The sequence below is a fragment of the Trichosurus vulpecula genome, chromosome 6 (assembly GCF_011100635.1).
Source record: "Trichosurus vulpecula isolate mTriVul1 chromosome 6, mTriVul1.pri, whole genome shotgun sequence".
Classification (NCBI taxonomy): domain Eukaryota; kingdom Metazoa; phylum Chordata; class Mammalia; order Diprotodontia; family Phalangeridae; genus Trichosurus; species Trichosurus vulpecula.
In genome coordinates this window covers 31,505,488-31,523,097 of record NC_050578.1, presented here as the reverse complement: position 1 = coordinate 31,523,097, position 17,610 = coordinate 31,505,488, and the positions used below count along the sequence as shown (strand labels likewise).

General features: G+C 40.5%; 1 protein-coding gene across 1 annotated transcript in view; it reads right to left on the bottom strand.

Moving 5' to 3' along the window:
• FAM149A (family with sequence similarity 149 member A) overlaps positions 1–16,917 on the bottom strand; it is a 91,752-nt gene extending 74,835 nt beyond the window's left edge. Inside the window, exons 1-2 of the mRNA XM_036764826.1 lie at positions 16,223–16,917; positions 15,686–16,126 (exon numbers count right to left, since the gene is read on the bottom strand). Coding sequence (XP_036620721.1) covers positions 15,686–16,126; positions 16,223–16,917 — 1,136 coding nt within the window. The remainder of the gene's footprint in view (positions 1–15,685; positions 16,127–16,222) is intronic.
• Positions 16,918–17,610: the final 693 nt, after the last annotated feature.

Genomic DNA, 17,610 nt, shown 5'->3' with positions numbered 1-17,610 from the left:
TACATACATATTATATATATATCATATACTGTCATGTGTAAGACATGTTGTTTTATATCTATACATATATATATACATATATGTATACATATACATATGCATGTAAATGTAATAGAGACTAGAATTTGAAGTTTTAGGACTATTGGAGCAGCTAGTTGGCACAGTCAACAGAATGGAACCTGGAGTCAGGAAGCTCTGAGTTCAGATCCAGCCTCAGACACTTATTAGCTGTGTGACCCTGGATAAGTCACCTAACTGCTGTTTGCCTCAATTTCCTTATTTGTAAAATGGGGATAGTAATAGCACCTACTTCCCGGGGCTATTGTGAAGATCAAATGAGTTCATGGTAAAGCACTTAGCATAGTGCCTGGCACATAGTAGGTACTACACGAATGTTAGCTATTATTATCGTAAGAATACAAGCTTGCCCTTTCTTTTTCTTTCATTTGCCCCTTTCTCCTCCCATACTTCTCTCTTTCCCTCTCTCCTATGCCACCTGTGCACCGCTCTCAAGTTATGACTCAATTCTCGCCCCTCCACCCCAGTCTTGATACAAAGTACAGTAAAGTAATTCCGCTCAAGTGAAGACCTGATCATGTCAGCTGCCTACTCAATGAACTCTACTGCCTTTTTATTATCTCTAGGATCGAATATATATTCTTCTGTTTATCTTTTAATGTCCTTCCCAACTTGGTACCTACCTATTTTTTCAGGCTTATTATGTATAATAATATATCATATTGTATATAATTCCCTTCTACTCTCTGTAATCCAGTAAAAGTGTCCTTCTCTCTGTTCCTCATATCATCCACTATGTTTCCAGTTTCTGTAACTTTGCATTGGCAATCCCCCTCGCCCAGTATGTATTTTATCCTCATCATAGAATTCCTCTATTCTTTTAAGATGTAACTTAAACACCACTTTCTTTTTTTAACTTTTATTTAGTATTTTATTTTTCCTCAGTTACATGCAAAAGCAATTTTTAACATTTGTTTTTAAACCTTTGAGTTCCAAATTCTCTCCCTTACTTACTCCCTACCACCACCACCCCCTCATTGAGAAGGCAAGCAATTCAATTTAGGTTATACATGTGTAGTCATGCAAAACATTTCCATAATAGTCATGCTAAACATCACTTTCTACTTCCTAATTTTCCCCCTCCCCAAATACTAGTGCTTTATCAACCTAACTAGCTAGTACTTTGCTACCTTGAATAATGGTCTGCCCTCTTGAGATTTCACAAAGCTAAAGTCTGGAGCAGGAAAAAAAAGGCATGAAAATATAAGGAAGAGGCTCTTTCAAGAGTAAGGGGGGAAAAAACAAGTCCAAGGCTAAAAAAAGGCCTGAGGTTTGAATAGCTCAACTGCATATGCAGAAGCTAACTAGACCATGAACTTGCCTCTAGGAAATAGATTGTATTTATAACTTTGACCTGAATAGGATTCTGGGAAGTATGACTGCCTTTATCTTCTTCTTGTTGTTGTTACAGTTGTTGTTCAGTCATTTCAGTCCTCTTTAACAATTTGTGATCCCATTTGGGGCTTTATTGGCAAAGTCTAGATGGATTACCAGCAGTACAGCCTCTTGCTAAAGGAACTTCCTTTGTACCAGTCAGGATGTCTGAACAGGAGGGGCTATATTTCTCACCATTCCTGACTTGAAACCAGCATTTCAGAGCCTGATACTGAGGAAAGTTAAACAGGAGAGACTTGAGTTAATCCATGACAAAGGGTCATGGCCCAGACTGAAGGAGCACCACAGCTAAAGAAAGCATAGTACCAAACCAGTGGCCAGAGGAAGTAAAAGATCGTGAATGCTTATCAAAAAGCAAACACGGGGAATCTAAAAGATCATCTGCTTTATGAGAAGAGCCCAGCAGGTCAGTGCTCTGGCCAGTCCATCCTGAGAAACCATAGCTTAGCAGCAGGGCAACCTGTGCAGCCCTGTCTAGCAGCTTCCCAGTGGCCAAGCAACCCTTCTTGGTCCAGCCCAGAAGCAACTGAGTCTGGTAAGCTCAGCAACTATAGTCTCAGTGCTTCATCCAGCACACTTGTTAACAAGGAGCACACTGATGGGGGCTCTCAAGCTATAGGTTAGGAGGATGGCCACCCACAGCATTACCCCTAGAACTCTGGGAACTGGGGGACCCAACATTCTAGTTCCAGTGCAGGCTTAGGGGAAGTGAGCCCAAAGCAGGTATTAACTGTATATTGTTTTTATATTTATTCTGTGTAGCATATACTTCTCGTATAAGTATTTGTTGTCTCTGCTGTTATAATATAAGGTTCTTAAGAGTAGGAATTGTTTCAGTCTTTATTTTTGTACCCCTCAGTTCCTAAGACAGCCACTTAATAGATAGTTAATTGATTCTTACACAAGCAAAATTCTCTTCTTGCAATACAATTCCCAAACGCCTCCCCTGTCAAAAGGTACATTATTCTACCTCCATGACTCCAATCAAGAAAATTCCACAGTATGTATTAATAGGAGATCTTGCTAAGCAAACTTTTGAAATGTTCAAATAGCTGACTCTGGCCCACTAAATCCAGGCAGTGACAATAGTGATAAACCAAGAAGGTGGAAAGAATTCCTTTATGAGCTTGTAGTTAATTCTAAGTTGAATCTAAGGCCTCAGGCTCAGCTATTAATTACGTAAAAGGATTAGTGAGAGCGACTCACCCATCTGACGATTTTTCATAGGGTTGATGATGAGAAACAGGCAGGTCCTTTAGTTTACAGGTGGTTTTTTTTTAACTTCTCAGGACTCATTTTTGCTTCCTAAATGATGTAATTTTCAACTAATGGCCAACCTTCTGTGGATAAACCTCTTGGGACTTAACTTCAGGGCTCTTGGTGACAGGCACTCAATCCATCATTGGGCTGGTACCCAGAAGCCTTTTCAGCTGGGTGGGACCTGCAAGAGCTTATATTTAGCTCCCATTGCCTTCAAGAACTCTCCTAAGAGTTCTCCTAAACCACGATGAGGCATCAGAGGGAAACTCCAACATCAGCATCATTTTCAAATCTACAGGCATCTCCAATGTCCAGTAGCTAAAATCTTCAAAAGCGTTTAATGTCTATTAGTAATCATGATGAAGTGTACAGCATTTCATTAATCAAGTGAGATAAACATCATATTCAAACTTGATAAACTTTCAATATGAATTCACAGGAAGGATCATAGTTGTCAATATTTAATTATGGGGTTTCTCCTAAACACTTAAGTGGAGTCTTCTAATTAAAAAATGCTTACGTAAAGGGATAGCATTTCCATCAGTAAGTGCCATATCTAATTGCTTCTTCTTTGTTTTGTTTTTTCCTAGAAAGACAATACATTCTCCTTACTTGTCTTCCTGATATGAATAAAATATTTGATTTGCTATTAAATGGAATCACAGATTATGAGAGTTGGAAGGAAACTCAATAGCTGTCAAGTACATACAAAAAGCATTTTTAAGTGATAATTATATAGTAAGGTTAGTAGAGAGTGATAAAAAGAAATAGTTTACAAAATGAAGATTTTATTTGAATGTCAAAATAAATAAAAAGTTTTTAAAGTTGTTTTCCCATCCATGTATATTAGAACTTATTTAATGAATCATTTAAAGCATAATTTTAGATTTAATTTATATCATGTTTATGTTTATTATATTTATATTATTGATTTTATTTCTTCATCTTATTTTACTTTTTGAGGGAAGATTGCCATTCTTAAAGGGCAGGTCTATTTTAAATATGACTAGGGTTAACAGAATATGCCGGAGCCAGCTCCAACAATCTCAGGAAATGTGATGATTATTCAATTTTCAGTATGACCATTTACACCTCAGAAATTGGCATACTACAAATCATGATTTAATTTACTGTTTTGTTCATTAAACCTAAGAAAGTGGTGGAGAAAATCTTAATAAGGCAGATTAAACTTAAAAATGTGTCAAACATTTTCAGAGAGTTGGTTATTAAAAATTTACCAGCACACCTCTAACATATCATTAGTTTAGAACTGGGCATAAACTGCAAAATAACAGATTCATATAACATTCTTTAGTTCCATAATTTTACAAAAATGCTTCTCTCAAGTAATCATTAGTCACTGTTTTTATTAGATTAGTAATATCTTTATTCTTGAAAAATTAATCAAAATCATGTTCATATAAACACTAATATTTTATATTATTCACTTTGATTTAATCCTTGGGTGGCCTTTGAATTAATCAGCTTAAAACGCCTTTTGAAGATCAATTCAGACCTCAAAATGAATTATTTGCTTAGCAAAGGGTTGCCTTTGGAGCACTAATATTTCCAAAGAATTAAAATGGAATTCCATTTAGAGGTCAAGGAAGAGATATATATTGAGTATGCGTAGCCTTCAACATATAAGGATTAAGGAACCTCAAAGGAAAACCAGAGTAGAAGATGCCATTAGAGAAATGTATGATGGAAAAAGATGATCCAGTCATATGCCAACGTTGAGGGATAGCTGAGGATGCCCCCATCCCACCCCACTTTCCCCTGGTTCTTTGGGTGCCCTTCCCCCTGGTGAACTTAGCAGAGGGACATGGAAAACAGTCACTCAGGACTGATTTGGAGGGAACATTGGAGGGAACATCCACATAGATGCAATCACAGATTCCTTTGAATATTTGGGTATTTTAGAGCTTCGGATCACTATTAAAGTAATTCTAAGTGATCGCTATCACAATCAGCGCACTTTGCTGGTATATTACAGTATGGTCATGTCTTCATTAGGAAGCCTTGCCTTTCTTTTCGACTATACATTTTATAGTCATTTATTCCAAATTAATTTTTGACTCACTATACCAATTCTCAGTTTTGTTTGCTCGATTCCCAATTATGCCAAATAACTTGAATGTGGGTAGAATTAATCCAAGTTGTTGTAAACCAATCCAACCATTCTGTGGAGCAATTCAGAACTATGTCCAAAGGGCTATAAAACCATGCATACCCTTTGACCTAGCAATACCACGACTAGGTCTGTATCCCGAAAGAGATAAAAAAAAAAAACAAAAAGGAAAAGGACGTATATGTGCAAAAATACTTATAGCAGTTTTTTTTCTGGTGGCAAAGAATTAGAAATTGAGGAAATGCCCAGCAGCTGGGGAATGGCTGAACAAATTGTGGCATGTGATTATGATGGAATACTATTGTGCTATAAGAAATGATGAGCAGGATGCTCTCAGAAAAACCTGGAAAAATTTATCTGAACTGATACAAAGTCAAATGAGTAGAACCAGGAGAAAATTGTACACAGTAATATAGTAAGATGGTCACCTGTGAACAACTTAGCTATTCCCACCAATACAATGATTCATGACAACTATGAAGGACTTCTGATGAAAAATGCTATCCATGCCTAGAGAAAAAACTGATGGAGTCTGAATACAGATCAAAACATTAAAAAAAATTAATCCAAATTGTTCTTTTAATAGTTTTTACTAATGTAGATTTCTACAAACACTAAGATTGAGCAGGCTTGTATAAAATAAATATCTTTCGATTTTAGGCCCAAAGTTTAATTAATTTCCAGTTCAATTGTTAGTCAACAAGTATTTATTAAATGTCTCCTATATAGTACAATGGAAATGGTGTCGGATCTTGAGTTAGAAGACCTAGGTTTGAATCCTTTGAGCAAATCATTCACCTTCTCTGTGACTCAGTTTCCTGATTTGTAAACTGAGGAAGCTGAACTAAATGACCACTAGTCCAGCTCAAAATCTATGATCTTATGGTGTATAATTCCCAAAGCTAGGTCTTGGTGTACATACATACTGGATTAAATTTTCTTTTAACACATTTTCAGAGATAAACATATTCAAACCCCCTAAAGATGAAATAATAAGAGAAAACCATATGGTGTTTTGTTCTAATTATTACAACACAAATTTAATTTAAATTAGATTTTGGAAGACCTTTAGTAAATAAAGACAGCTTATCTTCTATTTTTAAATAAAAAAAAATTACTAAGTATTTATTTGTTCACTAGGCCCCTATTTTATCCTCATTTTTATTTGACCAGAAGCAATATGGCTTAAGCATATGGGTACAAAGTTTGCCTTGGAGTATGGAAGGCCTGGGTTCAAATCTTGCCCCTGATGCACACCAGTTGTGTAACACAGAGCAAATCATTAACCTGTTAGTGCCCCCAGGCAACCCAGTAAGACTCTAAGTTATAGACAAGTTGCTGAGCTACATCACAGAAGGGAATTTCCATGCAAGGAGTTCTTTACACCAATGAAATCATAGAATATACCGTCCCAAGGCAATGAAAAAAATACCAACACTTTTTGAGTTTAAGAATTCCCTTTGAACACAACCACATGCCGTAAAAGTTGAATATATTCACCTCATCAATCCATTGCCAAATTTTATCATTTCTATCTTCATTATATCTGGCCTGTGTATTCCCTTTTCTCCACTCACACAACCACCAATCCTTCTTCAGGCCTTTATTATCTCTCACCAGGACAATTACAATGGCCTTCTAACTGGTCACTGCGTCTGGTTTCTCTCCACCTCCCTTCCCCCACCCCCACATCCTGCCCTCAGCTGCCTATGTATGAGCCTACTCAACAGACTGCACTGGTTCCTTAATACTTCCTGGATCAGATATAAAGTGCTCAGTTTGGCATGTAAAAGCTCATCAAAACCTGGCATTTTCCTACCTTCCCATTCTTCTGGCACTTTCCTCCTCTCCATGCACTCTACAACACAGCACTCCAGGACTATTTACCCTACTCTAGCACAACGCATCGTCTTGCTTCTCAGAGACTTTGCATTGGCCATCCCCCACGAGAGGAATGCACAGCTACATCACCACCTCCTCACAGGTTTCCTAGATTCCTTCAAGATTCGGCTCAAATCCTACCTTCTGCACGAGGTCTGGTCTAGTCCCTCTTCAGCTCCAAATGCCGTTCCCTCTGAGGTCACCTTCCATCTACTCCCTACATATCTTGCAGGTATGAAGAACTCACACAGGGCAAGTGCTCACATGGTGGTCAGAAGAAGCGACACAAGGACAAGCTCAAGGTCTCTTTTAAGAACTTTGGAATGGATTGGGGCACTGGACCACCCAGGAAGGTGTGCCTACATCAGAGAAGGTGCTGTGCTCTATGAGCAAAGCAGCATTGAAACAGCTCCAAAGAAACTCTAGATAGAGAATCCACCCCAAATGTTCACATGGACAATTTGTGCCCATCCTGCAGAGCACTCTGAGCTCGTATTGGTCTGATCAGCCACAGTCAGATACACTGTAACTTGACTGTAACATAGCAATGTCATTTTGGTCCTGTTCAAGAATGAAGGACAACAACCAACCAACCAGGCAGCTAGTTTTTTGCATGTTGTTTCCTCCATTAGAATGTAAGCTTCCTGAGAGCAGTTGTGGTTTTTATCTTTCTCTTTTTTTTTTTGGAGGCAATCTGGGTTAAGTGACTTGCCCAGGGTCACACAGCTAGTGAGTATAGAAAGCTGGATTTGAACTTAAGACCTCCTGACTCCAGGGCCAGTACTCTATCCACTGGGCTACCTAACTACCTTGGTTTTTATCTTTCTTTATATCACCATGCTTAGCCCAGGGCTTGGCACAAAGGAAGAGCTTAACAGTTGCTTTCAGTCATTTTCAGTCACGTCCAACTTTTTGCGACCCAATTTGGGTTTTTCTTGGCAAAGATACTAGAGTGGTTTGCCATTTCCTTCTCCATTTTACAGATGAGGAAACTGAGGCAAACAAGGTTAAGTGACTTGGCCAGGGTCACCCATCTGGGAAGTATCTGAAGCCAGATTTGAACTCAGGAAGATGAGTCTTCCTGGTTTCAGGCCCAGCACTCTATCCACTTCAGCACCTAGCTGCCAAAGTAGTTGCTTGATGACTGATTAATGTATGAAGTAACCGCATAAAGCAAATGTTAATCTTGTTCCCCCACTTTTTGTATTGTAAGCAGCTTTCACTGTATTCTGGAAGTATATTGTAATAGTAGTAATAACCTTAAATTTGTGAAAGTACCAAGGCTATGACAAAAGAATGCAATAGTGGATACTTCATTTAATTATTTTTGTTCTATTCCACATTGAGTTAATTTGAGCCTAAATAAGCAAACCATTAAGGAGAGCCTTAGCTTGTCCTCTTAGGCCATGACCGGGAGGTGTGGGAGAACCCTGATAAGTGCTCAAACTCCACCCTTACTGCATTAAAGCATTGGCAAGCCCTTTCGAATTGTGTCACCGTTATTAGGCATTATGAGGCAGCTGGTTCTATTATTTTTACTCCTTTGAGTATTTCTGTCTTCCATAGGGAATGAGACATCATTTATTTCCATTTGGTGCTAGTAGTTAATTGAATCATGTCCCACATTGTGTATGTTTGTGTAGTACCTGCTGTTCTTTTAGAAGAACACACACTATTTGTAGGTGGGCCTTGAATGCTTCCTGTGGGGTTGGGAGTTTGAAGAAAAACATACCTTTATTCTGTTCTTAGCAGGAATAGGGGTCACAAAATCAGATTTAATAATAATAGCTAGCAAGGATTTATATAGCACTTCAGGGTTTACAAAGTGTTTTACAAATATTATCTCATGTGATCCTTATGACAACCCTGGGAGGTAGGTGCTATTATTAACCCTGTTTTACAGATAAGGAAACTGAGGCACATAGTGGTTAAGTGACTTAGCCAGGGTCACTCAGTTAGGAAGTATCTGAGGCTATGTTTGAACTCAGAGATTCCTGACTCCAGGTCCAGCACTTTCTCCACTGAGCCAACTAGTTGCTGGAAGGGACCAGATGAGGAAGCTGAGGCATGCAGAGGTTAAGTTACTTGTCCAGGGTCACACAGCTAGTACCTGAGGCAGGATTTGAACCCAGGTTTTCCTGCCTTCAAATCTGGTACTCTCTCCACTATGCCACACTGCTTCTCAATAGGTGAGGGTCTTTGCATTGGCACCCTCATTCATAGCAATTACCTACCTAATATTCATGTACCACAGTCATGTGTCATAAGAAGGTGTCATGGGAAGACTTTATGCTGGGAATGATAAATATTAGTCAATGACATAACCATCAATGATCAGCCTGACGTATATGCTTGCCTAGCATTCAGAAGCAAAAATATTTTGATGTACATGGGTTCCCTTTTTGAAAACACTGAAATTTGGCCAGCTGTGAAACATAACTTAAGGTTTCAATCTCACCTTTGACTGTCTTGCTTCAAGATGTGCTGCATGAGACTAATAAGCAAATCCAAACAGGGGAGATTTAACACTAAGAAATCCTTGTATAAGACAAGGGGAAAAAAAAAACACCTCATTTTCTCCCGTTGAAAGCACAACACCCTTGTTCAGCAGCCGGCCTAACCAAAGTCATCACTCTCCTTAAGAATAAATGGAAAGTCATATGATGATCTGTAGGGTGAGCTCACTCTCTAACGGGTCCCTGTGGAAATGCAAGGTCCCAGCAGAAAACACCATGAACTTCAGAAAGTCTCCCAGGCAACCAAACAAACAAGCAAAAAAAAAAAAAGTCCACGATAGCGATTGCTATAAATGAGAGAGATTTAAAATACTCTTGGGTTTTCATGAGGTAAGCAGAAAGGGAGGAAAGAGGATTCTGGGGGAGAGGGGAATTTTCCTCCATAGTACTTTGTATTGTATCTGTAAAGCACTTTGCATCCCAGGGCTAGGATCGAGATTGTCATCTTCCTCCTTTTTTTCTCTATCCTGGTCTGGTTGACTAGTCAATTCATACTACAACAACATGGAGCCTCCTGAGTATTTCAGACCAGACGTGTAATTTCACTGTGATAGGGAACTCCCTATAAGGAAGTGCCCTCTGCTAATGAAGATCAGCACCTGCTTCGAACCTTATAGTCTAAGAGCCCGGGGCTGTGAGATGTTAAGCGACTCTTGTTGAGTTTTGTTCACATAAAAAATAAATAACAGAGGAAAGACTTGAACCCATATCTTGGAGCCTCTGAGCTTGGCTTTCTGTATGCTGGCTATGTTACCTCTTAAGGCTTCATGAAATATATCCCCTCAATGCTCAAAATTTTGGATAAAAAATGAAGGTTAAAAATTATGATAAAGAAAAAAAGGGAAGCCAGGCATAGACCAAAAAAAGAAAAGAAAGAAAGAAATCATGAGCTCAAGGATCTTGGAAAAACGTGGATAGACTTGCACAAAATAATGAAGAGTGAAATGAGCAGAACCAATACAATAACAGCTCTATTAAGCATAACTTTGAGTGAATAAATTTTGACTATTATAAATACCCAAATTAACTGCAAAGGACATATGAAGGAAGATGCTGTCTGCCTCCAGAGAAAGAACTGATCAGTATGTATAGAATATAGGCATAGAATGATTTTACATATATATACATATTTGTGTAAAATGGCAGCTATCTCTAGGGTAGGGACAGGGGGAAAGAAAAAAAGAAGGAAAAAGAAATTTATGTAATAACTTTATTATGTATTTAAAAAGAGCGGCAAATTGTACATAATAGATTTGCAGTTTCATGTGCAATCTTTTTTTTATTATTATACTATCTCAGGAAATCCTCATTTTATTCCAAAAATGAAAAATAAAATAAATAAAAATTTAAAAAAGAAATATTTTCTTTCTACCACAAAAAATAGAGAACCAAGTTTTCTTTGTATTAAACAATAGAAATTTTATACTTCAAATACATGGGGCATCTTGGCTCTTTAACTGACTTACCCTTTGTAGGCAAGCACTTTCAGTGAAAATTTTTCTCACATCCCTTACCAAGGAGCAAGTATAAGATCAAGGATATAGAGCTGAAAGAAACTTTACAAGCCATCTAGTCTAATCGTCTTTTATTTTACCGACAAGAAAATCAAGGCCTAGAAAACCTACACCTCAGTGCTCCACCATTGACTAGATTGGAGCCTCTTCCCTACTACCTTCCAAGCTGGAAGCTCAGGTAGTCACTGTGCATGACAGGTTTTTGTTGTTGTTGCTGCTTTTAAATTTTGAAATGATGAAAATCTGCAATAGCTCAAAACGGAATGTCCACTTTGGAACTAATCCTGCACTGGGTTCTTTTAATAATTCAGTGGATCCACAATCTCATGCAAGTAAGTTCATACCAGTACAGCTTATACCTGTTTTTGTCCAAATATTTCCCCCCAAATCTTCCATAAATGAATGAATGTAAAAACTATTTAATAATGGAGACATGCCTAGAAAAGCAAGAAAGTCTCTGCTCTTATGGAGGGCCCCATATTAGAACATGGGGAAGGAACAACACACGTGGGAAGGACGAGCTACAGGATGGATGGCATTGACTGGGACTCCAGAAGATAAATAGTCATGACAGATGGCAAGGCTTTGAGGTAATTCTTTTTTCTATGTGGGAGGGCACATAGCTTAGCTTCTCATTTCGGAAGGAGACACTGAAGGGTTTCTTTGCTATGGCCCCAGTAAAAGAGTTCTTGAAGGTGGGATTCATGGTGAAGCTAGAAAGCACAATTTCAAAGGTCAGATTTGGTCCTGAGAAAGAGAACTTCCGATTCTAATGCCAACATTTACTACCTGTGTGACTTTGAACAGACTTAACCTCCTTGGGCCTCAGTTTCCTTATCAGTAAAATTAGGGCTTTGGATTAGATTGTCCCTTTCAGCTCTGGAACTCCAAGGTTCCAGTCCAATGGTCTAGGATACCACGATACTTTCCCTTTATATTAACTTGTGTCCAAAGTAAATATACAAGGTAAATGTTATCAGTGGAAGGTTTGCGTGTTCACTCCTAACATTGTTTATGGTATCTCTATGCAAAAATGTACAGGTAGGATATAGTGCTTTATTTCTAAGAGCACTTGCTGCCCTTCAGGTGCCTTAAGAACCTCTGAAATTGATTTTCAAGTCTGTTTCAAGGATGATGGTGATTAGGCAGCTAAGTGCTGCAGTGCATAGAGTATTAGGTCTATAGTCAAGAAGAACCGAGTTCAAATATGGCCTCAGACATTTATTAAGGGTGTGGCCCTGGGCAAGTCACTCAATATTGGTCTGCCTCAGTTTCTTTAACTGTAAAATGGGTATAATAAGAGCACCCACCTCCCAGGGTTTTTGTGAGGTTCAAATGAGATAGTATTTACAAAAGTGTTTAACTGCTAGTTATTAATATTATTATTAGTTTAAATAGCTATAAAGCTAGAGGCAAAAATCGGTGAGAATCTTAAGGTATGTATTTATGGGTTTTATTTTTCTGCTGTTCAAAGATCCTGGTGGTATAAAAGTCAACAGATTTTTGGACTTTTTCAGTGTCTTTACTAATGCAGAACATCCTTTTCTGTAAACAGAACTGATCGCAGTGTTAAGCACACAGTAGCTTTCTCCACTAAAATCTGACCCGAGTGCTTCATTATCATGACCCACAGTGCTAACACTTATTTATACAGCACTTATAAGTTGCCAAAGCCCCTTACAAAAATGGAGGTTGCCATGGGTTCTCAAACATGTACCATTGGAATTTAAGACACGGCAAGTCCTGTCTAGATGGAATGAATATAGGGCTGATGGTGGATTGCTTGTCTCTTACCTGAAAGCTAATCTCTTTAAAGGAGGAAGAGCTCATCACCAAAAGGTTGGCTCTCAGATGATAATTTTTTTAAAATAATAACTCATGAAAACCACCCACTGAGTCAAATTTATTTTTTTATGGTTTAGTTTGGGGTTTTTTTGGGAGAGTGGTAATAGGGAAGAGTATCAATTTATCTTATCAGTAAATGGAAAACCTACACTAACAACCTACACTACACTAACAAAAATCATAGGTTTGTAAAAGCATTTGAGGTTAAAGACTCATCTTCCTTGCTGTTTTTGTTAACAACACCACTGTCCCCTGTCCTTCAGACTTGAAATATTAGTCTTCACTGACTCCTCTTTCTCTATAGCTTTCTTCCCCATCCTTGACATACAATCAGTTGTTATGTTATATTAATTCTACCTCTGAGATAGCTCTCCTTTTTATTCCCAGTGGTAACACCTTTGTTACCTCTCCTCTAGATGATTGTAATATTTTCTTAACTGGTCTTGTGGACTCCAGTATCTCTTCTGTCCATTCATTTCAGTCCTATCTGACTCCTCATGACCCCATTTGGGATTTTCTTGGCAAAACTACTGGAATGATTTGCCATCTTCTCCAAATCATTTTGCAGATGAGGAAACTGAGGCAAATAGGGTGAAGTGACTTGCCCAGGGTCACATAGCTCATAAGTGTCAGAGGCCATATTTGAATTCAGGAAGATGAGTCTTCCTGATTTCAGGCTGGGCTCTCTATTCCCTTTCGACCACCTAGTATGTCTACCCTGCTAAGAGACATTAAGGAACATCAAGTCCTTTGTTTTACAGATAAAAGAAATGAATCACAAAGGTAAAGAGGTAAGTGACTCTCTCAGGGTCACACAGCTAGTGTTACCAGTATGATTTGATCCAATCCTGACTTCAAGTCCAGTGCCTGATCCTCTACTCTAGAGTGACTTTTTTCATGAAATTCATCCAAATACTTAAACTCAGTTCAGGACAGTGTAGTACCCAAAGCAATGTTGTATGACGAAGAATTGTGAATAACTTAGCTATTCTCAGCAATACAATGACCCAACACAATCCCAAAGGACTGATGATGAAGCATGCAATCCACCTCCAGAGAAAGAACTAATATTGTCTGAATACACACTGTAGCATTATATTTTTCACTTTCATTCTTTTTTTTACTCAAATCTTTGTGTGCAAAATAACTAATATGGAAATGTTTTACATGATTGCACATATATAACCTATATCTGATTGCTTACCATCTTAGAAAAGGGGGTGGTATGGGAGGGAAGGATAGAATTTGGAACTCAAAACTTAAATGTTAAAAATTGTTTTAATATGTAATCTAGGGAAAATAAAATATCATATATAATTTTTAAAAAATTAGTCTGTCCTGATCCGTGCTGACCTATGATCTATTATCCTGATCTATGCTTAGCAAAGCACATGGCATATGGTAGGTATTTAATAAATGCTAATTGACTGACATACTGACTGATCCTCTGTCAGAAGTCCTCCCCTTAGATCCCATAGTACTTTGTATCTCTTAATATACTGTACTTTCACCTTCTTACTTGCACGTGTTTATTTATGCACATCATATCTTCCACAGAAAAGCTTAAAAACTCCATGAGGACAAAGAGCATACCTTATATTTAATCCTCCTCACCTCCAAGGAAGGAGAGAGAAGGGAAGGCATGATAATGGTTGGTGATGAAAACATAATTTCCATTCACAAAATTATAAAACCCTAAACACATGTTCTACAAATTCTTTTCAAGTTCCATGTTGAATATTTAGCATCTCTCATGAAGAGCAGTCAGATCAGAGTTTAAAGCAGGTGTATAGCTCTGTTTACTCATGAAACATTAATGGTATAAATGCTAAGGACCAGTAGACGAAAACAAAGATCTTGTTCCTGAGACTCTCATTCAGCTACTTACTCAAGTGAAATGGAATCGTCTTAGAAAATGGTTCTACCTCTTTGGTGAGATTCTTCCATATATATACAATGTACACTATTACTTAGGCATACAAAGCATTTTTAAAGGCATATTTTAAAGTTAAATCAATAAGGCATTTAGTTGTAAGAAAACATTTTTTCCCATTGTGAATTTAATTTCTGTTAGGAATCCCCTTTCTAGATTCCAGGGAGGAATCTCCATCTAAATGAAGGCCGCTCTACCTAGAGTTCTCTTTGATTTTCAAATTGTGTGTGGAGTTTTTTGAAGAGTGAAAGCTGCTGTACCAACTAAATGGTTTACTTGTTTTGTCTGTAAAATAAATAAATAAATAAATAAATAAATAAAAATTAAACTTTAAGCCTTCAAAATGCCTTTATAAAAATACCTATTTCTTAGCTATGAGAACATTCTTATTGTTCTGGGGACCATTGACCTGTGAAGTGAATTCTAAATAAGATCGGGCAAGAAGCATTGATGGGAGGAGAGAGCTGAGGAGGAAAAGGCAACTGGAGGGAACATATTAAGATCTGCTATAAAGTTTGAACTACTGAAATTCTCCATGTCCGTGTGAGAAAACTGTCATAAAGATGCACACTTCCAAGGGGGTCTTGGCCCATTTGGGGTAAAAACTAAAGTTGTTTGTTTTGTTTTTTTTAATCTGGAGATATTTTGTTTGCTTTGCAGAAAATTCCACCCTGTCAGTGTTTGTGTTTGGTTACTCAGGGTAAAAGTGACTCTTGCCAATTTCCACAGGAGGACAAATGGTTTCTCAAAGCTCTGGAGCATCAGATAAAGGCCCAAAGCAAACAAGAAGATGATATAAATTAAAGCAGCAAGTGCAAGTACACTTCAAAAACTAACAAAACTTCTTTCCTTCTTCTCCCTAGTCCTCTCTGTTCTCGTCTCTGCTTCCCCTTAAGAATACAGGGGGCCGGGGGTGATGGTAAACCTGATGAGAAGAGATCTGGGTAAAATGAGACTACACCCTAAGACTGAGGAAAGCAGAGAGGGAGAAGTACTTATAGCTCAGTTTGGGAAGCAAGACCAAATGCCGTGGTTATTGGGAGATGCGGAAGGGAAGATGCTGAGGTAGATCCTGAAAGCCGGGCCAGGGAGGTGGGGAAGGGGGGCGGCTTAAAAAGGTTGAGTCACTCACTTTTCACTGCTCCCATCCTCCTCCGACTCAGTATCAGTCCCCCACTCCTCGCCGATGTCCGGGAGGGTGATGCAGAGAGTCTTGGGGCCTGGCCCTGTCACTATCCAAGCACCAGGCTCTCGTTCTCCTGGGCCAGGCTGGCGCGGAGAGCGAGCCGGGCTCGCCGCTGAGCTGCTGTTGCTACCTCCGGTGCCCGTAATGGGTTGCAGGACCACTCCGACCCCTCCAGGGCCTGGGGGCGGCCGCCACAGGGCCACAGGAAGAGGAAGAGCAGGGGAATTGGCCCCACTGCTGTTGCTGCAGCTGCCGCAACCACCGCTGCCTCTCTGGGCCAGGGGCTGGACAGGGGAATGGAGGAGAGGGAGAGGCAGGGGCTGGGGTTGGAGTTGGGGGAGAAACTGAGGTTGGGGTTGAGACAGGGGCTGGAGCTGAGGCTGGGGATGAGATAAGACCTGGAGTTGAGCCTCAGAGTGGGATTGGAAAAGAGGCTGGAGCTGAGACTGAGGAAGGGGCAGGAGTTGGAGATGAGGCTGGGGAAGGGGAAGAGGAAGGGATTGGTATAGAAGATGAGGAGGAGGTTGGGAGAGGGGCTGAAACCCGAGCTGCGGCTGGGGCTGGGGCAGCGCCTGAACATGAGGCTGAGAAGGCAGCTGGGGAAGGGGCTGCGCTTGGGGCTGCGCATAGGACAAGAGCTGAAGATGAGGAAGATGGGAAGGAGGCTGTGAGAGGGGTTGAAGTTGAGGTTGGGAGTGAGACTGGGAGGAAAACTGGAATTGGGATGATAACAGGGGCTGAGATTGGGTCAGGGGATGAGGCAGGGGCAGGGGCTGGGGAAGGGGTTGAAGTCTGGCTGCCCTGGGGCTACTGGGCAAGGAGAATGGGGCTCCTGCGAATTCTGCTACTTTTCTTACGGAGGAAACCCTGGGATAGGAGGCGGTAAGGAGAGGGTGGAGGGTCGCCGGGGAAGGGAGGGGCACGGAGGGTACCCTAGGGGCGGCTGGGGATTTGGGAGCCACCGTGGGGAAGAGGGTGACAGTCTGAGCAGCACCTGGGCCGGTTCTGGCGGTGCTGCCGGCGCTGCCCACGCTAGAGCCCGCCGGACCAGTCGCAGCCACTGCGGAAGCGCTGCCGGAGGAAGCGGGGGCTACAGGAGAGGCGACCGCCGGTGGCTGCACAGATGCTTTGAAGATTTTGGCAAAGAAGGACCCTAGATCCAACATTGCGACCTTCATATCTCAGCACAGGGAGGTGTCCTGAGGAAGCGCAGAGTTAAATCACAGGGCACAGAGCCTACCCTTGGCAAGGGAGCTCCATCCACCACCCTAGAGGGGAAAGGATTCTAGGGGCCCAGTAACAGCTCTAGGGAAGCGAGCTGAGTGGACAAGTGGCGCTGCCAGGGTAAGTGAGTGTTGCTTCTCCTGCCGCGAACAGAGTGGCGCGCTTTTCTGTGAGCATCAATTCCTCAGATCTTTGAAAATCGATTCCAACTTCAGGTCACTGATCTTCTCCTCCCTCCGCCCCCTTTACCCAAGAAATGAGGAAAGCACGGAGGTGAGAAGGCAGCGGCACACTCAGTCTTCTTTCCTCCTTTGTCACTTGGCTGAACGCAGGAGCAGCAGGGCACAGTTAGCTGCCTCTCTCCCTCTCCACAGATCCGAGCCTTTGGCTTCCCAAAAAGTGAAAAAGCCCACAGCCAGAGCTGCAGGAAGTCCTGACTGCAGTGAGAGAGTGCCCAGAGGGATTGGCACTTGCAGCCGCCGTCCTCACCGCGCTGTTGCCCGGCTCCCTTTGTGGGCTTCTACAGGTAACACCCAGAAGAGGGAAAGGGAAGGCGGTTGCTAAGCTAAACAAAAACTGAACTCACCGCTAATTGGGCACCAGACCTGAAGTACACTGTGCATGCAGAGGCTCCCCAACTGAGTTGG